A 22,834-nucleotide genomic window follows, 5' to 3' on the forward strand; every position below is an offset into this window, starting at 1 on the left:
AGTGTTGCTAACAATAACTAACAGTAAATATCTAAGTTCAAGCTAATGTATATGCAACAGGCAATTAAGGTGGCTAATCATAAACCACAAGGCATATTTTCCCTTTGAAAAAATGAACTAGTTTGATCCGCATTTCTAGAGTTACTTGGGTAGAAAAACAAAAACAAAAACCACTTTAATTCAGCTGAGAGTTTTGATGAATTTATTGTTCCTAAAATGTAACCAGGTAAACAGTAAATGATACGTACCACTGAACTATACTATTATTCTAATTTTTCTATAAAAAGATGGCCTGCTGTGTTGGAAGGGATGAATGAGCACTATTGCACAAATGAGGAAAATGTCACAGAATGTCTCAGTTTCTTCCATGAACTATATTTTCTTCTTCCATGACATATGTTTCACTCCATAAAACTTTGTCCCCAAAGGAGCTTTAAATCTGCTTTGTGCCTTTTTGGCCTGACAGTACTCCTTCTCCATCACTTTTCCAAGGACCCATGGTCTTTAAGATGCACCTGAAGTGTGGACTGGGACGCGGGTCAACCGGTGGGCACGGTGGCCGGAAGCTGGAGAGTGGGGACTGGAAAGCAGTCCCGGGGCCAGGACCCCAGGACCGCGGCCTACCACAGAGAGATGGCCCGAGGGAACAGGAGGGAGGAAACGTCTGGCAAGAAGTGCCCCAGAGGAGAGCTGCACGGCCGCGGAAGCAGGGCACCACTGCTGAGTCACACACAGGAGCGTAACTCCTTTTAAATATTTTATTTCAACTGATCAGTAGACTAAGCTTGCTTTAGCCTTTTTTGGTGACAGTAGTCTTTGATGAATCCTTCTGAACTCTGAACTTACTGACAGATTAGGCTCCTAAACTAATTTTCATTTGTATGTCCCTAAGACATACCTCTCTTGCTCAGGACCTCAGTTGTTATTTCCTGTATGTTTATAGTTATATCCAAAGCTTATCCCTGTTTAATTCTTTTTATTCAAATGGTCTATCATGTATGTTGTCAAGATCTTTCTGGATGCTGATTTTTACCTTAGGATATCAATCCTGAACTAATAAACACATTATTCCTAAAGGTAAAATAAAAAGAACCTGAATGTTTTGTGTTATATTTCTATTGCAGAACACTGTTATAATAGATGCTTAACTGTGTTAAGCACTGAAACATATTCCCCTATTTGTGTTGGTTGCTAAGAAGCTTAAACCCAAATTTGTACCCCATCCATGGTAAAGATGATTTTATGTTGAGCCCAATTCCTGGATACCTGCTTCTAAATTAATGATCCTGGTACATTTTACATGCTCCTAACAAGATGCCTGAAATCTTTCTTTGAATGAGGAAAGCAATGAAATGAAATTAAATATTCCTTTGTGCTTTTTCACTGCATATAGGTTTCACTTCTACAACAGCATCTGTTTCCTTTTGTTGTATATGATTCACTTTTTATAGTTTACCATATAAGCTCCCAAAAGACAGGTACTGTGTCTTACAAAAATTAACACTGTATATTGCTTTACAAAGTGCTTTCACATCTATCATTTCATTTAATCCTCACAATAACCCTATGGTGTTATTAGTATGATTACTAGCCACACTCTACTAAGAAATGAAACTGAAGCACAGGGAGAATGAATAAGCATGAAGACAAGAGCCAGAACCCCGAATAAACTCCCAGCACTAAGTGCTATGCTCGCTTTACCAAACCGCTTCTTCCAGTCACCATTTTTCTCCCTCAGTGATCAACCTAGATGAGTGTCCTGCTCAACACAAGGTGGGCCTTCTGGTTCTTGTTCTGTTTTCTAACAATAAAAATGAAGGAGTAGGCACAGTAGAGTTTAAAGAAATCCTAAAAGGTCATAGACACTCTTCCAATGCTTGCATCCATTTAACAAGTATTTGTTCAGTCTCTGCTTGGACTCCTCCAGGGCTAGAGGAGTTCAGTAGCTGTTGAATCAGCCATGGTTCTTAGCAATTACTATGAAATTTTGCCACCCCACAATTTCTACCTGTTGGTTCTGGTTCTCAGACACACATGAGTCCATAAGTCCAATTCTCCAATGTGTGAAGATAGCTGTCATGTCTACCACCCCCATTCAAATCTCCCTTCCTCAAGCACTGCAGATGTGGTAGGGAAATAAATGAGGTCCCAGTGGCAGGGGTACTTACACAGACACAGGTATTATACAAGATGCTCAAACAGTCCTTGGACATTTCATCACTTACTGAAAGTGAAAGGGGAACAGCTGGTTATTTTTCTCATTGGAAAGACAGTACAACAGAATCAAATTTTTGAACATAAGAACTATTCCCTCATAATCCCAAAATGATTTTTTTCTTTTCAGCATACCTCCTTCCAGTCCTTATTTATCCGAGTTTCAGGATGCCTATCAGAGCCTATTAACCAATTTGTATACAGCTTTTTGGTCTGATATACTATTATGCTTATTAGGCTCCACAGTCTTCATAATTTTAACCTGTTGTGGTGTTATCACTTAATAAGCCATGTTCCCTTTGTAGCTTGCTTAAAATCATATCCAGCTTTTAAAAAAAATTTTGCTATTTAAGTAGGCTAGAAATAAATAATGTAACATATAGCCTTAATTTTATGCTTGTGTTGAACTGGTTCCCTAAAACACATTTCCAAAAACAGAATTATAAGAATCCACTAAAACTAAAGTATCAGCACCATAATTGTTGTTATAAATCTCCGTTGAAAATTCTATTAGCAGCAAACAAGGAATTCATTTTTACTCCAGACTCAAAGTGTTCTGTTTTATTATTTGTGCTAAATAAAAGGCTTTAAATCCCTAACCTACTGACTCTAACAAAGAACTAGTTACCTCTCCGTGAGCAGGAACAGAAGAGTACAACAAAAAGGAAAATAAATTTTCATGACCTCAAAAGCAGGAGATAATACAGCTGAGTATGAATCACAGATAAAGTGTTTTGTTTGGCATCATTTTTTTATTTTTAAAAACTGTTTACATTCATTCCCATGCTGCCACAAACTCTAAAATGTTAGACTTCCCTTCACAATCCAAGTGGCCAGCCCTGCCAAGCTAGAGTGACCAGAGGGCTAACTGACATAATCTTGAGACAATGGAGATGTCCTACATCCCTCACCACCACTTTTCAACCTAAGGGGCTTTTTGGTTTACTTCATGACTTCAGAGCAGGCTGGAACATCAAATCAGTGTATTTCAGTACTTTTAGACCTTCATTTTCAAAGGGAATTGGAATTCACTCATTCATCAAATATTTATTCAGCATCTACTCTGGAGCAGATACAGAATATACAGAGGTTAGCAGGGAAAAAAACAAGACAAAGCCTCATGGAACTTATAAATTTAGAGGGGAACAGAGAATAAATAAGTACACCAACAGGTAATTACAAGATGCTACTTGCTACGAGGACCAAGGACATGAAGAACCAATTTAGACAGGATACAAAGGTATGACATCAAAGATGAGTATAAATCCTCTTAACTGCTACTGCACATATAAACAAGGCCTTCCTTATATACACTGTGTCATGCTGATTTTGTTTGGAAGAAAAATTTCTCATTAAAAAAAAACCAAATTGATGTTTGTAGTAAACATTCATCAAATGTTAACTGATCTCTGGCTTTTAATGTCAAAGTAAGTGTACTTACAGATTTTTTAAAAATTATAAAAGGACTACCTAAACATATTATTTGCAACATGTGTAAGTTATAAAGACTAATAATAGAACAATACCTACATACCCACCACCCAATTCAAGAAATTATGTGCTACTACCTTAACACTCTGACTTTTCACCATTCACATTCTGGTAATAACGGAACTTTTTACAAAGAGCATGAATAACTTCATAACAACAAAAACAAGACAATAATTAAAAAAAATAAAATAAATGATCTTGCCAGTTTTTTCCTTACTCTCTCAATTAATGATATGAGAAATAAGAATTTGCAAAGAAAACATAAAAGCTGAACCCAAAGACTGTTAGAAACTACAAAGATGCAATTCTTTTAGTCCAGTAGTTTTCACACTTTTTGTTTTAAAGCACCAGATTTGTATTTTCTCCTGAGTATAAAATAAAGAGAGCAGTTAGGCAGAGAATGTTCTACAGCTGAATGTAAGGCAAGTCCTCAGTGTTAAGGGAAAGAAGAGACACTCCTGGGGATCACCACAACAGCAGGTTAGGAAATGAGCACCAGTGGCTGCCGAGTATACTTACTTTTTAGTTTCTGTCCCCGAATAGAGATTGTAGGCCTCATAAGAATTTCTACAAGGAGCTATTTAAAAAAAAAAAAAAGGATAAAACCTTCAAAATTCAAAGCACAACGTATAAAATAAACTTTGCTGTGGTAATTCATGGCCCAAATATCTGTCATGGTACTGCAAGACCCTTTCGTTCCCAACACGGGGAGAAGGCAGTGAAGTTCAGGGAAATGAGCACTGTACCAAGAGTCAGGAAACCTGGGTTCTAGTCACATCTCAGTCACCTACTCTCCATGTCAACTTGGGCAAGTCAGAGTCCCACTGTGGTCTCAGCTCTCATTTCAAATGATAAGAATGTTAGATTAGTTAACCTCTGGGATCCAATATGGCTTCAATTTTTTAAAAGCTGTAGAACATTATAACAATGACAACTCTTGCTTTAGAATATTTATGTTCTTTTATAAACACAAGTTTATAAAAAAGAATCACAAAATATACACCATAAACTGTTAATACTGATTTCCATAGGGGGCTGGAGAGGATATGCATTCATTTATCATTTTACATACTTTTAATACAACATATAACTGTTTAAGGGCTTTCCTGGTGGCTCAGAGAGTAAAGAATCTGCCTGCAATGTGGGAGACCCAAGTCTGATCCCTCAGTCAGGAAGATCCCCTGAGAAGGGAATGGTGCACCCCATTATTCTTATATACTGCCACATTATATTCTTATATAATGCCACACTTATACTGACCCACTCCAGTATTCTTGCCTAGAGAGTCCCATGGACAAAGGAGCCTGGTGGGAGTTCATGACATTACAAAGAGTCAGACATGACTGAGTGACTAACACTTTCACTTCATAACTGTTTAAACTGTTTATAATAAAAATGAATTTAAAAACTCATTCTGAAAAAAAAAAAACCCATTTTGTTGAAACGAAGAAAGAGTTTATAATGATAAAAGGGTCAATCCACTGGAAAAGATATAACAATAATAAACATATATGCATCTAATAACAGAGTCTCAAAATACATGATGCAAAAACTGACATGAAGGAAACAGACATGTCAAAAACAGTAGCTGGACAATACAATACTCCACCTTCAATAATGGATAGAAAATGAGGTATCACCAAATAGAAGACCTGAATATGATAAACCAATAAGCTCTAACAGATAGCTATAAAATTCTGCCCAGCAAGAGCAAAATACATGTTCTACTAAAGCACACATGGAACACACACACACAGACACACACACACACAGACACACACAGACACACACACACACACAGAGGAATACTACTCATCTATAAAAAAAGAACGAAATTTTGCCATTTGCAGCGACATGAACAGACTTGGAGGACATTATGCTAAATGAAATAAAACAGAGAAAGACAAATACTATATGAATATCACTTGTATGTGGAATCTAAAAAATAAAATAGTGACTATAGCAAAAAAAGAAGCAAACTCACAGATGCAGAGAACAAACTAGTAGCTACCAGTTGTGGGGAAGGGCAAGATAAAGGTGGGGGAAGTACAAACTACTGAGTGTAACACAGGCTACACGAATGTATGATACAACATGGGGAAGATAGCCAGTATTTTATAATAACTATAAATGGAGCATAACCTTTAAAAACTGTGAATCACTATGCTGTACATTTGTAACTTATAGAACATTGTACAGCAACTGTACTTCAGTAAAAATGCAAAAAATTTCTCTTAAAAGAAAAAAAAAGGAATTATCTCAAACCAATAGCCTCATCTTTTACTTCAATTCACTGGAAAAAAGAGGTGTAAGCCAAACCCAAAGCAAGCAAAAGAAAAGAAATAATAAGGATTCTAGAATGGAAACTAATTTAGCAGAGAACAGAAAGTAACAGAGAATATCAACGATATCACCACTGACCTTATGGAAAACAAAAACTACCTTCCTCCTGATGAATATTTTTAACTATTATATGTAATGCCACACTAAGCATTTTTGTATACAAAGCTTTATCTCATTTTGACTTATGTCTTCTGAAGAGATTCACATAAATGCAAACAGAGCAAAACCGGTAACGATCTTTAAGATTTTGAGATATATTACACAAAAGCTTTTCAAAGAGATGCCCTGCTTTTCAGTCATCCCAGCAAAGTATGAGGAGCTTATCCTGCATAGATTATTATATTTAAAATAAACTGTCTTCTAATAGATGATGTACTATGTCAATGAACAAATTAAAAGTCCCTGAATGCCAAGCATGTATTACACCTGGCCCACAGACATAATTCATGTGGTTCATATCTTCTGAAAAGTTGTGATTCTACTTAAGAATCTAGATTTCCTACATCCCTGAGGGCAAAGGTCAACAGAAATGGAAGTCATTTCCACATAAAAGCAGGCATGCACTCCCCAATTCATCTCAGTCCCTGCAGTCATTTAATTTATGCAGATCATCTTACTTTGGGCCTGTTTCACTATATGCCTACTTGATCCCACAGGTGTCTAACTTCACGAACTCTAGGATACACTTTCCAGAGTTCCATTAGGGGTTTGTTCAAGTTGACGAGGAATGGTCTAGCCACCATTCCACTTCAGCTAAGCATTAGGCAGCATGTTGAAAAGGGAATTACTTTGGAGCCTTTCTGGGGATTGGCAGAGGAAGAAATAAAGATCTTTGAAAGATACTTTTAGAAGCAAGATGACAAGAGAATTCAGCAAGAAGAAATGCACCCAAATAATGGTTAGTGAAGAACAAAATGATCCAAGCAAAAGCCTCTATCTGTAAACCGACTGAGATTCTTAGAGAAGCTAACCTAACTCAAAGCAGGGAAGAAAAACTCCACAAAATCAAGAACTAATGATCCGAAGATGTCCTAAGATGGGACATGTACCTGCAACAGAAAAGCCTTGTTCCCACTGCAAATAAGACGCCAGGCTAAAGACTCCTATCTTATTTTTCCTCCCAGGAACACACTGGTTTCTATTAAGCAAATTCTTTGATGAACGATTCAGAAGTGAAGGCCCTTCAAACTGGCCAGTAAGTAAATGCAACAGGACCACTGGCATTGCTGAAGAGGGAATGCTGAGCAACAGTTAAAGGAATACAGTCTATGGCTCATGCTATGAATGTAAATGTTCAACACTCAATTTTTGCTTTGGGGAAAATGGCATCTTTAAGGAAAGGAAATGTTTCTTCAAATTGAAGTAATAACATGATAGGAAACACCCTCTTCCAACAACACAAGAGAACACCCTACACATAGACATCACCAGATGGCCAATATCGAAATCAGACTGATAATATTCTTTGCAGCCAAAGATGGAGAAGCTCTATACAGTCAGCAAAAACAAGACCAGGAGCTTACTGTGGCTCAGATCATGAACTCCTTATTGCCAAATTCAGACTTAAATTGAAGAAAGTAGGTAAAACTACTAGACCATTCAGGTATGACCTAAATCAAATCCTTTATGATTATACAGTGGAAGTGAGAAATAGATTTAAGGGACTAGATCTGATAGACAGAGTGCCTGATAAACTATGGACGGAGGTTCGTGACATTGTACAGGAGACTGGGATCGAGGCCATCCCCAAGAAAAAGAAAGGCAAAAAAGCAAAATGGCTGTCTATTTGTAAGGCGGCCTTACAAATAGCTGAGAAAAGAAGACAAGTGAAAAGCAAAGGAGAAAAGGAAAGATACACCCATTTGAATGCAGAGTTCCAAAGAATAGCAAGGAGAGCTAAGAAAGGCTTCTTCAGTGATCCGTGCAAAGAAATAAGAAAACAATAGAATGGGAAAGACTAGAGATCTCTTCAAGAAAATTAGAGATACCAAGGGAACATTTCATGCAAAGATGGGCTCAATAAAGGACAGAAATGGTAGGGACCTAACAGAAGCAGAAGATATTAAGAAGAGGTGGCAAGAATACACAGAAGAACTGTACAAAAAAGATCTTCACAACCCAGATAATCACAATGGTTTGATCACTCACCTAGAACCAGACATCCTGGAATGTGAAGTCAAGTGGGCCTTAGGAAGCATTGCTATGAACGAAGCTAGTGGATGTGATGGAATTCCAGTTGACCTATTTCAAATCCTGAACGATGATGCTATGAAAGTGCCGCACTCAATATGCCAGCAAATTTGGAAAACTCAGCAGTGGCCACAGGACTGGAAAAGGTCAGTTTTCATTCCAGTTCCAAAGAAAGGCAATGCCAAAGAATGTTCAAACTACCACACAATTGCACTCATCTCACACGCTAGCAAAGTAATTCTTTGCTCCAAATTCTTTAGCTCAAAATTCTTCAAGTCAGGCTTCAACAATACGTGAACCATGAACCTCCAGATTTTCAAGCTGGTTTTAGAAAAGGCAGAGGAACCAGAGATGAAATTGCCAACATCCACTGGATCATCAAAAAAGCAAGAGAGTTCCAGAAAAACATCTATTTCTGCTTTGCTGACTGTGCCAAAGCCTTTGATTGTGTGGATCACAATAAACTGGAAAATTCTGAAAGAGATGGGAATACCAGACCACCTGAACTGCCTCTTGAGAAACCTGTATGCAGGTCAGGAAGCAACAGTTAGAACTGGACATGGAACAACAGACTGGTTCCAAATAGGAAAAGGAGTACGTCAAGGCTGTATATTGTCACCCTGCAGTATACATCATGATAAACGCTGGGCTAGATGAAGCACAAGCTGGAATCAAGACTGCCAGGAGACATATCAATAACCTCAGATATGCAGGTGACACCACCCTTATGGCAGAAAGTGAGGAAGAACTAAAGAGCCTCTTGATGAAAGTGAAAGAGGAGAGTGAAAAGTTGGCTTAAAGCTCAACATTCAGAAAACTAAGATCATGATATCCGGTCCCATCACTTCATAGCAAACAGATGGGGAAACGGTGGCAGACTTTATTTTGGGGGGCTCCAAAATCACTGCAGATGGTGACTGCAGCCATGAAATTAAAAGACGCATGCTCCTTGGAAGCAAAGTTATGACCAACCTAGACAGCATATTAAAAAGCAGAGACATTACTTTGCCAACAAAGGTCCGTCTAGTCAAGGCTATGGTTTCTCCAGTAGTCATGTATGCACGTGAGAGTTGGACTATGAAGAAAGCTGAGTGCTGAAGAATTGATGCTTTTGAACTGTGGTGTTGCAGAAGACCCTTGAGAGTCCCTTGGACTGCAAGGAGATCCAACCAGTCCATCCTAAAGGAAATCAGGACTGAATATTCATTGGAAGGACTGAAGTTGAAGTTGAAACTCCAATACTTTAGTCACCTGATGTGAAGAACTGACTCATTTGAAAAGACCCTGATGCTGGGAAAGATTGAAGGTGGGAGGAGAAGGGAACGACAGAGGATGAGATGGTTGGATGGCATCACCGACTCAATGGACATGAGTTTGAGTAAACTCCGGGAGCTGGTAATGGACAGGGAGGCCTGGTGTGCTGCAGTCCATGGGGTCGCAAAGAGTCGGAACCGACTGAGTGACTGAACTGAACTGAACAACCTAACAGAGCTAACAGTATAAATTGTAAACACACAGCTCCAGTTTTCACAAAGTGAATCTCATTCCAACACAATCAACACCCAGATCAACACAACCACAACACCCTGAAAGCCTCCCTCATGTTCCCAGGGACAGGGGAAAGGACAGATATCTGAGAAAAAAGAAGCAGGATTCCAGTACCCTCACTCATTACATCAAAATGAATTTCAAGTGGTGCAAAAATTAATCATACATGATAAAAACTTTGAAATATTAGATGGAAATAAAGACATAGTTTACAATTCAACAACGGGAAAAGAAAAACTCTGAACCCATGGAAGGAAAGACTGATCAGTTTGACAACCTAAAAAGTAAACAACTTTTACTTTTTAGTAAACCTAAAAAGTTCCACATTAAAACGTACCATAAACAAAGTCAAAATTCAATATTTAAACTAGGGGAAAAAAATAGAACACTTATGACAAAGGATCTTTAAAAACTGAGTACTTACAAGTTACTATAATCTGCACGTTAGTGTCTCCTGAAAGTCATGCTAAATCCTAATGCCCAATGTGATGCCATTAGGAGGTGGGGCCTTTGGGTGGTGATTAGGTTATGAGGGCAGAGCACCCATGAATGGTATTACACCTTATGAACGAGGTTCCAGAGAGATTCCCTAGCCCCTTCATCATGTGTGGACACAGGAGAAGCTGGCAGTTTGCAACCCAGAAGAGGATCTTCACGAGACACCAAATCTGCCAGTGCCATGATCCTGGACTTCCCAGCCTCTAGAACTTTGAGAAATAAATCTGTTGTTCATAAACCACTCAATCTGTGAATATTGCTATAGCAGCCTGAACTAACACAAAAATCAATAAGAGAAGGGCTTAATAAATAGGAAAAAAAAAAAAAGGAATTACTTATAAACACATGAAAAGATATTCAATTCCACTCATAGAAAGATATAAAATTTTAAAACTATGCATAATTCATAACTCATATTCTTAGAATTCATAATAACAATATTTTCCAAAGAAGACAAAAAAATGACCTAGAAGCACATAAAATAATGTTCAATAGCATTAGGCAACAGGAAAATGCAGGTCAAAACCACAATGAAGTAACACTTCACACTCAGTAGGATGGCTGTAATCAAAAGCAGAGAGAATAGCCAGTGCTGAAGAGGATGTGGAAAAATTAGAACCCTTGTGCATTGCTGGTGGGTATGTAAAATGGTGTGGCTGCTTTGGAAAACAGTCTGACAAATCCTCAAAGAATTAAATACAAGAGCTACTATATGATCCATCTATCCCACTTTTAGGTATATACCCAAGATTAATGAAAAGGTATTTCTACACACAAACTTGTACACAAATGTTAAGAGCAGCATTATTTGTAATAGTCAAAAGGTAGAAATAGCCCAAGTGTCCACTGACGAATGAACATACAAAATGTGGTATATTCACACAGTAGAGTATTATTCAACCATAAAATAGAAAAAAGTGCTGAAACATTCACGATATAATGGGGATGAACCTTGAAAACATTAAACCAAGTGAAACACACCAACAACAAAAGATCACATATTATGTGACTCTGTTCATATGAAATGTCCAAGACAAGGTTATCTATAAAGACAAAGTGGAGTAACAGTTGCCTATGATGGGGCTGGTGGTTGGAGGAGTGCGAGAGTGATAGCTTAAACATATGGAGTTTCTTTTCTGGGTGATAAAAATGTTCTAGAGTGACTGTGGTGGTGGTTTCACATATCGACAAATACACTAAAAACTACTGAATTGTACACTTTAAATGGGTGATGTGAACTATATCTCAATAATCTAACTTCTAATAATAACTATATCTCAATAATCTAACATATAATTAAATTATATGATGTGAACTATATCTCAATAAAATTTTTAAAAACTATGAAGAAATATCATTTCTCTCATATCTGCTTAGCAAATATTTAAAATACGTAAAACATACTGTTTAGTGAAAGAGGCTACTATGTGTTGGTAATGTTCTATTTCGTGGTTTGGCAAAGGTGAATTTATCCTCTCGTAGTTACTGACATACTTCACTGTATGCAGGTTATACCTCGATAACAAAGTCCATAAAAATACACATAAACACACTGTGTTGGTGATGGAGTGGATAAAAAGACACTCTTCTTCGTTACTGGGGATGTTAGTTGATAAAGTCTTTTAGGTACATAAATTGGTAAGTTTATAAACAATAAAAGACATATGCTTTGATCCTAAAAGTATACAGTACACACATGTACAAAAAACTTACTGCAACCTTGTTTGATAGGAACGGTGCTGAGAAAGCTAAATGTCCATCAACTAAGGCCTGGGTAAATAATGGTAAAATCATACCAGGGAATACTATATAGCTGTTAATAATAATGAGGCAGATTTACACGTACTAAAATGAATCTACCTCCAAGTTACAGAATTACACGAAAAAAGCAAGCAAGGTACCTATATATGATATGCTACTTCTATATGGGGAGAATATAATCCTAAGGTGGGGACAGTCAGGGTAACTATTTACACACACACACACATATATATATATATTACATCTCTGGAAGGACAAAAAAAAAAACTAGTAATCACAGCTGAACTAGGAAACATTAACTCTGTGCCTTAAAAAAGTTGATATTATTATCAATTCACATAAATAAACTCTTTCAATGTAAAAACTATGGTACTTCAACACAGGTGAATCCCATGGAGCTTCTAAAGGAGAAAATTCTGAAATGCTAGCTATAAATTCTAAAACGCTTCCTAGTTCCCATTTCAAAAGTTCCCAAGCCATTAAATTAGCAGTAGTAATAATAAACAATGACTTACATCAACACCTCCAAACAAGTCAAAAATATAAGTATTTGGATAAGTGGTTTCTTGGGTAAGTTTCCTCTCTTCAGTAACAAATGCCATAGCCTCCATGGAGAGAAGAGGAGAAATTTCCTAGTGAAAAGGGATACCGAGACATTGAGTTTTAGTATCCAACACAAACCAGACACCAAAAGAACAGTTTGCATTTTAGTCACAAATTGAATTCCCATGAGGCCAAAGACAGCCTCCACAATGAACCAAAAAAAAAAAAAAAGCCAACTTACAGAAAAGCTGATATGATAAAAGTTGTTGTAATCATAGTAGAAGCTAACTTATTAAATGCTTATTATGTACCAGGCATGGTTCTTCATATGTTACCTCTTTTAATCCTCACAACTCTGTGATGTAACAGTAATGTATTGGCCCAATTTTACAGATAAGGAAACTAAGACACAAAGAAGTTGTCAATGTCAAATAGGGTATGTGATAGAGTCAGGACTTAAACCTAGGATGTCTGGCTCCTGAGTCTGTGCTTACAAAAGAAAGCATACCTATTGTGGGTCAAACAGGAGAAAGAGCAGGAAGAATACACTCCTGCTCATTATGCTCTCTTCTCAGGAACCTCAAGGGAGGATGGGACACACCGGATTAGAGCAGCAGTTCTCACACAGTGGTGAGCATCCAATCATCTGAAGGACATGTTAAAACCCAGACTGCTGGGTCCCACCTGCAGTTTCTGATTTAATAGGTCTGGGCTGGAGCCTGAGAATGTGCATTTATCATAAGTACCCAAGTGATGTTGATGTTGGTCCAAGTACCACTCATTAAGAAAAAGCAGAACTCTCTCTTACAGATAACCTATTACATGACAAGCACCGGATTTCTATACTTAAGTACATTTAATCCTTAAAATAATTCAATGAAGTGAGTATAGTTTGACCCACTGTACAGGTTAAAAAACAAAAATTACAAAGTTGTACAAGGTCACATAATTAGTGGGAGAACTACTTCCTCTGGGTTTCATTTCTCTCATTTATAAAACTATAATGTAATTCTGCTGGCAACACAGTACAATGGAAGCTGGTTTCAGGAGTAGGACAAATCTGGGCTCATCATAATGATAACCATATGATGGTGGGTGGATTATGCTGAGTCTGTTTTCTCAACTGAGAAAGGAAATGGAGAAGACATCTGGATTTTCCTGCTCTGTATCTCCTTTCCTCTTCTTCAGGTAACAGCCCTACTTCTGTGAAAGAATACGAGGCCACACACAGATGTCAAGAAAAGAAACAGACTGCCTAACTCTATTTGGCCCCTGAATTCACATCTGCACTTTCTGAAGATGTGACACAATAAAGAATCTTTTTAGCTAATCTGGGTGGGTTACTGTTACATGCAATCAAAGTATTTTGGACTAATCCACTAATACCACTCATCTCACAGAGTTTTATCATAAAAATTAAATATGCCTGGTCCATGGTAAATTTCATTGAATGCATAAAGAAATAATGATAGCAAGCACTCACAGAGATTAATTTCCCTCTTTCATCTACCTCATATCTCAGAGATTTTGCAGGAATCAAATGAAATAATGTATAATTCTTCACAAAATGTTTTCAAGCAAGCATAAGACACTATAATTATTTCTATCCTAAATCAAACTGTGAGAAAATCAAGAACACAAACATCTTTTTATAAAGTTTTATTTGGGAATAATCTTCAATTTACAAAAAAAGTTGTGTAGATAAAACATCTCTTCTGAAAGGTAAAGATTAAACTTATTTGGCCCTATTAGTATTTAAAAAATGATTTATGTAAGATAATAAACAGAACTTCACATCTGAAAAACATATTTTATTATGATCAAATATAACTTGCATAGATTTTAGCTACATTAGAGCCAGTAATCTAAATTCAAAGTTGGACCTGCTTTCCCAATATGAAGTTTGACCTACTAAATCAGAAATTCTACTGGCAGGGCCCACCGTTAACAAGGCTTCCACATGACTCTGATACACACTTTAGATTGAGAACAACTGCCCTGGATGTCTCTGCACTCTTTCCAAGTCCCTTCACCTTCAGATGCCAGTCATACTTATCAACAACCACAAGGCCACTTCCTTGAAGTCTCACCAAAATGGGATCTTTTAAATCCCATTGAAAAAGAATGTATCCCAATCCCAGAGCAAGGCCTGCTTAATTAGGCAAGTACTAGGACAAAACAAGTGTGAATAAAACCCAGAAGTATATACACCAGGAACTTAATGGTGATTATCTCTGGGTGATGGGATTATAGGTGATTTTTATTTTCTTCTTTGTGCTTTTTCTTAACTTCCCAAATTTTCTACAGCTTACTCAATACAGGCTATTTTAAAAAGCAGACTGAAGAAGGGGAATAACCCAGATGTCTAGTATCACCTGCAGGCCCCGAATGCAGCCCCTCCAACGCCCCCAACAGTTACCTTGAGGATGTTCTGGCATTCAACAAAGTCACTGTGGAGGTGGCTGGTCGCATACAGCTTAAGGAGCAGCTGCGGAATTCCACTCCATTTGGACTGTTTGTCCCGTTCCATCAAAAAAGTTTCAGTGAACTGTAAGTCCAAAGGGAAAAAAAAAAAAAAAAGAGGAAACTATTACTGGTGAGGAAAGAACCACTAGCACACACAGCAAAAGAGAGCAGCTGGCTCCCAATCCCACCCAGGACAAGTAAGTCAAAGGTCTTTCTAGAAACCTTCAAAAGTTCCCCGACAGCCTGTAAGGTCAAAGTCCAGCTCCTTGTTTATGATACACCCCCTTCCTATTCTATGACCTGCTGTCCTCTCTTAACTTCTTCTTTGCCCAATGCACACGCTAGGCTCCAAATGTATGTGTTCTCTCTCTATGCATCTTTGCACGTGTTCCTCCCCTGTACATGGCTCTAGTGTACCTGTATATAGGTATGCCACCTGTGTGGGGAGAAAATAAACCTAAGTTGGGAGCAAGAGGGGTAATAATTTACACACACATATATACAGGTTTGAACTGCATGAGTCCACTTACATGAGAAATCTTTTTCAATAGTAAATACTACAGTACTACACAATCCATGTCTGGTTGAATCTGCAGGTGCAGGGAAACTGTGGGTACAGAGGGCCGATTCTTAAGTTATACAAGAATTTTGACTGTGAAGCGTCAGCACTAAGCCCCTGTGTTGTTCAAGGGTGAACTCTATGCCACAGAACATTTTTGGATGTCTTTTCTACCTGGAAAGCTCCTTCCCTGCTCCCTGTCTTTTCTACCTAGAAAGTTCTTTCTCCTTCAAAATGCAAGTCAAAAAAACAGAAAATTTCCTTGATAGGACTTCCTCTCTCTCCTTTCTAAGAGGGTCTGGGACCTTATCTAACATTGATCATCCTGTACCATAATTGCTGGTTCATTTGCCCTAACCACCGCCCACCCCTGCCCCACTAGAGAGTAGGTGCCAGGCTGTGTTTATTATGCAAACCTTCTTTCTCGCAAAGAGCGCCAGGCACAGAGCAGGGACTCAGTAAGTGTTGGAAGGCATGAGCAATAGCCTAGTCTAATGACAGGTTCATTAATCATGGCAGTGTCTATTTTGGGAATATGGCATTATCGGTGCCAGGAGTGAATTATTTTCATGTAGACTTGTCCCTCAATTAGATCAAAAGCTCACTGCAGCTTACAAAGGACGTGCAGGTCTTCAGTAACAGCTTGGCCTATCCTGATGCACATCAGTACTCTGATCTTGGACAAGTCCCATTACTCTTCCTGAGCTCGTTTTCTTAGATTGTAAACATAAAATAATTCAAGGGTCACGAAAGATAATGAAATGTTTCTGAGTATTTGTATTAGGGTGAGCCGTAGGAAATTACCATTTCTGTAGGTCTAAATGATTATCAGAAATGTTATACTCTTCAAGCAAACTCAAATTAAGGCAAAACCCAAAACAATGAAAAAAAACAAAACAAAACAAAAACACCTTTCCCTTCCTTGAAAGGATAAAGACAGAAAACTACAATGGTTTCATGGGACTCAGCAAAAGCAGTGCTTACAAGTTTATAGCTATAAACATTTATATTAAAAAGGAGAGCAATCTCAGATTATCTTATCTTCTATCATGAGAAACTAGGGGGGAAATGGAGTAAACCCAACCCAAAGCAAGCATGAGGAAATTAAAAAGATCCTTGCAAAAATAAGTGATAGAGAGAAAAGAAAAATAACAGAAAAAAAAATCAACAAAATCAAATTTGGTTCTTTGAAAAGACCAACAATATTGAAAATAGTTACACTGACTAACTTACATTGACTCAAATTACTATATATTCAGGAATGAAAGAGGAAACAACTACCAATTTTAAGGAGATAAAAAGGATTACATGGAAATACTAGGAGCAACTGTATGCCAACAAACTTACATAAATTAGATGAAACATATAAATTCTCAGAAGGACACAAATAACAGAAACTAACTTAAGAAGAAACAGAAAATGTGATATACCTACAACAATTAGAGAGATCAAATTAGTGATTTAATACAAAAGGAAGAAAAAGAGGGAGGGATGAAGGAAGGAAGCAACCCATAAAGAGAAGCCCAAGTTCAGATGCTTCACTAGTAAACTCTATTGAACATTTAAAGAGAAATCGGCAAATACTTCATAAATTCTTCCAAAAACAGAAGAAGGAACACTTCTCAACTCATTCTATGAGGCTAGTATTACCCTGATACCAAAACCAAAGACATTAAAAGAATACCTAGAAATAAACTTAATCAAGGAGGTGAAAACCTCCTGAAACTGTAAAACTCTGAAAACTGTAAAACAATGAAGTAATTAAGGATGATACATAGAAATGGAAAGATATCCTGTGTCTTGTATTAGAAGACTAGTTAAAACATCCATACCCTCAAAGCAATCTACAGATTTAATGCAATCCCTATCAAAATATCCATGGCATTTTTCACAGAACTAGAACAAATTCCTAAAATGTATATGGAACCACAAAAGATCCAGAACTGCCACAACCATCCTGAAAAAAAAAAGAACAAAGCTGGTGGTATCACGCTCCCTGATTCAGACTATACTACAGAACTACAGGAACCAAAACTGCACAGTACTGGCACATGGATGCAGACACATAGATCAATGGAACAAAACAGAAAGACCAGAAATAAATCCACCACTTATGGTCAATTAATTTACAACAAAACCAACAAGAATATACAATAGTGAAAAGACAGGAACTTCCCTGCTGGCCCAGTGGTTAAGACTCTGAGCTCCCAATGCAGGGGGCCCAGGTTTGATCCCTGGTCAGGGAACTAGATCCCACATGCTGCAACTAAGACCTGGTGCAGCCAAATAAATGAATAAATATTAAAAAAAAAAACAAAAACAAAAAAAACAGTGAAAAGACAGCCTCTTTAATAAGCAGTGTTGGGAAAACTGTACAGCTATATGTAAAACAATGAAATGTGTAACACAACATTGTAAATCAACTATACTTCAATTAAATAAATTTTTTAAAAAAGAAATTTGAACATTTTTTCACACAATATAAAAAATAAACTCAAAATAGATTGAAGACCTAAATGTAAGACCAGAAACCAAAAAACTCTTAGAAGAGAAGAGAGGCAGAACACTGACATAAATCACAGCAGTATGTTTTCTGTATCTGCCTCCTCAGGCAAAAGAAACAAAAACAAGTGGGACCTGATTAAACTTAAAAGCCTTTGCACAGCAAAGGAAGCCATCAACAAAATGAAAAGGCAGAACCTACTGAATTATAGAAAATATTTGCAAATGATGTAACTAATAAGGGATTAATATCTAAAATATATAAACAGCTCACACAACTCAAATCAAAACTACAAAAAACTAATTAGCACAAATTAGCATAACATTAAGGATGTTATAAATCAACTATACTTCAACAGAAAAAATAGAGGAAAAAATAGTAAACAATCCAATTTAAAAACAGGCATAAGACCTAAACAGACATTTTTTTCAAAGGAGACCAACACACAGACTTAGAGCTAATAAATGAGCTTGGCAAGGTTTCAGGATACAAAAAGGTTTCAATATACAAAAATCACCTGAATTTTTACGCATCTGCAATCAACAATCCAAAAGTGAAAATAAGAAAACAATCCCATTTGTAACAGCATCAAAAAGAATACTTATGAATAAATTTAACAAAATATAAGATCTGTACAATGAAACACAAAACATCATTGAAAGAAATTAAAGTAAAGAATGCCTAAATAAATGGAAAGCCATTCAAGCTCAGAGACTGGAAGACTTAATATTTCTAATATGGCAATATTCTCCATATTGATGAGATGGCTGGATGGCATCACTGACTCAACGGACATGAATCTGAGTAAACTCCAGGAGTTGGTGATGGACAGGGAGGCCTGGTGTGCTGCAGTCCATGAGGTCCCAAAGAGTCGGCCACAACTGAGCGACTGAACTGAACTGACGAAAATTCCAGACGGCTTCACTGCAGAAATGGACACTACATTTAACAGCCACTCTCTACATTCTTTGCAAGTACACAGAACATTTACAAAATGCCCAGTTGGTGGGCCATGGAGCAAATTTCAATACATATCTAAATGAATCAAAACACAAACTATATTCTCTGACTGCAGTGCAATCAGCCTAAAACCTGTAACAGAAAGATTATAAAACCCTGATGTTCATAAATTAAAAAATATACCTCTTAAAAATGCATAGGTCAAAGAAGAAATCCAAGGAGAAATTTGAAAATATTCTGAAATAAATGACAATGAAAATACTACAGATCAAAATTTGTGGGTCCAACTAAAACTATGACTAGTGGCCAGGATAAACTTATACCAAAACCTGGTGAAAGGAAAATTATAGGCCATTCTCATTCATAAACACAGAAGGAAAAAAATCCTAATAAGAAAATTAGGAATCAAATTTAGCAATCTATAAAAAGGATGACGTTCTGAAGCAGAAATTCAGATTTGGTTCAATATTTGAAAAGTTTACTCAGTGTAATTCATCATATTAATAACACAAAGGAAAACAATTATATTAACATCTCAACGCAGAAAAAGCATTTTGATGGAATTCAACACAGAAACTCAGAAAAGAAATGAACTAATAAGAGTATCTACAGATACTCTTATTGGAAAATATTCAACAAACATCATACTTAATGGTTAAATGTTGAAGGCTCTACCTCTTAGATCAGTAACATGCCACTTCAATTCACTGTGCAGGAGCATCCCAAACAGCAGTTAGGTAAGAAAAAAAAAGATGTAAGATAGGAAGGGATAAAATAAAAGCTTCATTTGCAGATATACTTGCAGATGACTGTACACATACACAATCCAAAATAATCTAAAGTATTAAAATACAAGGGCAATATAAATGCTGCAGCAATACACAAACCAATCTTGTTTTTATATTTCAGCTACAGTTAGAAAACGTGATTTTAAAAATGCTATTTACGATACCATCAAATCACGTCAAATGCCAAGGAATGAATCTAACAAAGACCACTACATAGAAAACTATAAAATATCATCAAGAGAGATTAAGGAAGATTAAATCAGAGAAAAAGAGATGTAAGGGAAGGAGAGAATGAGTGTGCTGCATTGAACAGACTGAAAGCAATCCCAATCAAAATTCTGTTGTAAAAACGTACACACTCACTCAAAAATGTATATGGAAATGGCAAAGGACCAAGAAAAGCCAAGGAATTCTTGAAGAAAAGTAGGAGAAGCTGCTCTTCTGATTCAATATTCTATGAACAAAATCAGCACATAAAATTACAGAAAATAAGACAATGTGATATTAGCACAAGGGTAAATGGACAAATCAGACAGAGGAACAGAACAGACATGAAACAGATGTGGAAACAAACACTACAGAGCACTGGAGGGGCAAAAAAGACTTTTCAATAAATAACTAGTCAACTTGATATCTCTATGAAAAGCTCACACCACACCCAAAAATAAATTCCAAGCAGAACATATATTTCAATGGCAAAGGCAAAACAGTAAAGCTTCTAGAAGATAAGCAGAGTATCTTCATGACCTTAGAGTAGGTAAAGATTCAGTAAACAGAATACAAAAAGCACTAACCATAAGGGAAAATAGTGGCATTAAAATTAAGCACTTCTGTTTATCAAAAGATCTTTTGAGAGACTAGAAAGGCAAGCCACCAAATAAGAGAAGATATCTGCCAAATATAACTACAAAGGGCTCATATCCAGCAAACAAAAAGAACTTCAAATAAAAATTTATTTTAAATGAAAAACCCCACCAGAAAAATATGTAAAAGATTTAGACAGGTAATCCACAAGACAGAAAGTCCAAATGGCCAATAAACTCCTGAAAAGATGCTTAACTTCACTAGTCATGAGGGAAACACACTGAAATCATGAGATGCCACTTCTCACACACTAGAATGACTAAAACTAAAAAGACTGGCAACCCCACAGGTTAGTCAGAACATGGAATAGGAACTCGCTCGCATACACTGCTGGTGGGACTGTAAATTAGTACAACCATCTGGGAAACTGTTTAGCTGCTGATGCTAAACCCATGTACACCCTATAACCTAGCAACTCTACGTCTAAGAGTACACCCCAAAGAAATTGCACAGATACGCTTCAAGAGACAAGTACAAGAATGTTCACATAAACATTATTCAAAACCGCCAAAAACAGGAAAGATCCCAAATACTCATCAAAATTACAACAAATTAACTGTGGTTTAATATTATATAGCAATGAAAATGAATGAACTACAGCTTTACCTGTCATCACGGATGAATCTCACAATGTGGACTGAAAAAAGGCAGAAGGCAGACTTAGTACATACCGTTTGATTCTATGTATGGATGTACGTATGCATGTGTGTGCTCAGGCGTGTCCAACTCTTTGCGACCTCATGGACTATAGCCTACCAGGCTCTTCTGTCCATGGGATTTTCCAGGCAAGAATACTAGAGTGGGTTGCCATTTCCTCCACCAGGAAATCTTCCCAACCCATGGATTGATCCTGCATCTCTTGGATTGGCAGGCAGAGTCTCTACCACTGTGCCACCTGGGAAGCCCTGATGCTATCTGTATGAAGTATAAAAACTAGTATGACTAAATGCAAAGTTAGAAGTTAGACTAGCGATTTCATTTGAGGGGAAGAAGTGCAGAGAGAGAGGTTAGTAAGGAGTACAGAGGTAATGCTGTATTTGCTACACAGCAGATAATTTTGAGCTGTTCATTTATCTTTGTGCATTTTTATTTGTGCATTTCAACACAGAAAGTTTTATAAATGCCTAAAATAAAATAATCTTATGTACTGATTATGGAAGGATCTCTAAAATACATTTTTAAGTGAAAAAAGCTAAAAGCACATAGTATGTATACATACCACACAATAGTATGTATAGTACAGTATCACTTGTGTAAGGAAGAATAGAGAGACATATTTGTTTACTAAGCTTAGATAGAGGGATCCACAAGAAATCAATAAACAGAGTTGCATCTGGGAGTAGAACTGGAGGCTGATAGTAGAGGCGGTAGTAGGCCATCTGTGAGGCAGACTTACTTTTCTCCCTTTTGTACATGTGTATATGTTACTTCCTCAAAACAAATGTTACCTCCGGCAGAGAGGGACTGACATGAAAGGGGCATTAAATATATTAATAACTTCTCAAATTTGGCCATGGGTACATGTTTACTGTGATAATACACTGGTATTGCTTATTACAGCTTTTTAAAGGTCAAATATTTAACAATAAACTTAAAAAAAAAAAAAGCCAACTATATGCACAATGGCACACTGTGGACGTTCAATAAATGTTAGTTACGTTCCCCACCTTAATCCCAAATATCTAAACTTATCTCCCACCGATTTCCCACAGGAGCACTTCACTTTCTGTTCTGTCTTCTAATGGCCAGTTATGAGGACTTTCTGAATGGTGTTCCTGAGAAATATCTATGCTACTGTTAAAAGTCTACTCATTCTTCAGAACCAACTCACATCTTACTTATTCCATGAAGTTCTCCAAAGCAATCGTAGCCCAAACTTCAAAGGAGAGAAAATGTCTTTTAAAAATAGGAAGATCCTAAGAGAACACTTAGTGCAATCATTTTGCAGAGGGCTTAGTCAGGTGATAGACATGACTTCATTACAGTTGTTACACATTTTAATGTACATTTACCAAAGTGTACCCACAATGAATAAGAAGACTTTCATCAATGCATATTACAGCTAAAATTACAGAAGACCAGAAAGAGAGACGACCCTAAAAGCTC

At 37.0% G+C, this 22,834-nt stretch overlaps 1 protein-coding gene across 2 annotated transcripts in view; it reads right to left on the reverse strand.

Moving 5' to 3' along the window:
• Positions 1-22,834, reverse strand: part of LOC122447897 (transient receptor potential cation channel subfamily C member 4 associated protein) — a 68,592-nt gene that overhangs the window by 39,758 nt on the left and 6,000 nt on the right. For both annotated transcript variants that reach the window (XM_043478630.1, XM_043478629.1), the window contains exons 2-5: positions 15,008-15,136; positions 12,561-12,677; positions 4,225-4,282; positions 2,169-2,224 (exon numbers count right to left, since the gene is read on the reverse strand). In XM_043478630.1, the coding sequence (XP_043334565.1) occupies positions 2,169-2,224; positions 4,225-4,282; positions 12,561-12,677; positions 15,008-15,136 (360 nt within the window). The remainder of the gene's footprint in view (positions 1-2,168; positions 2,225-4,224; positions 4,283-12,560; positions 12,678-15,007; positions 15,137-22,834) is intronic.

Source organism: Cervus canadensis, chromosome 10 (assembly GCF_019320065.1).
Source record: "Cervus canadensis isolate Bull #8, Minnesota chromosome 10, ASM1932006v1, whole genome shotgun sequence".
NCBI classification, from domain to species: Eukaryota; Metazoa; Chordata; class Mammalia; order Artiodactyla; family Cervidae; genus Cervus; species Cervus canadensis.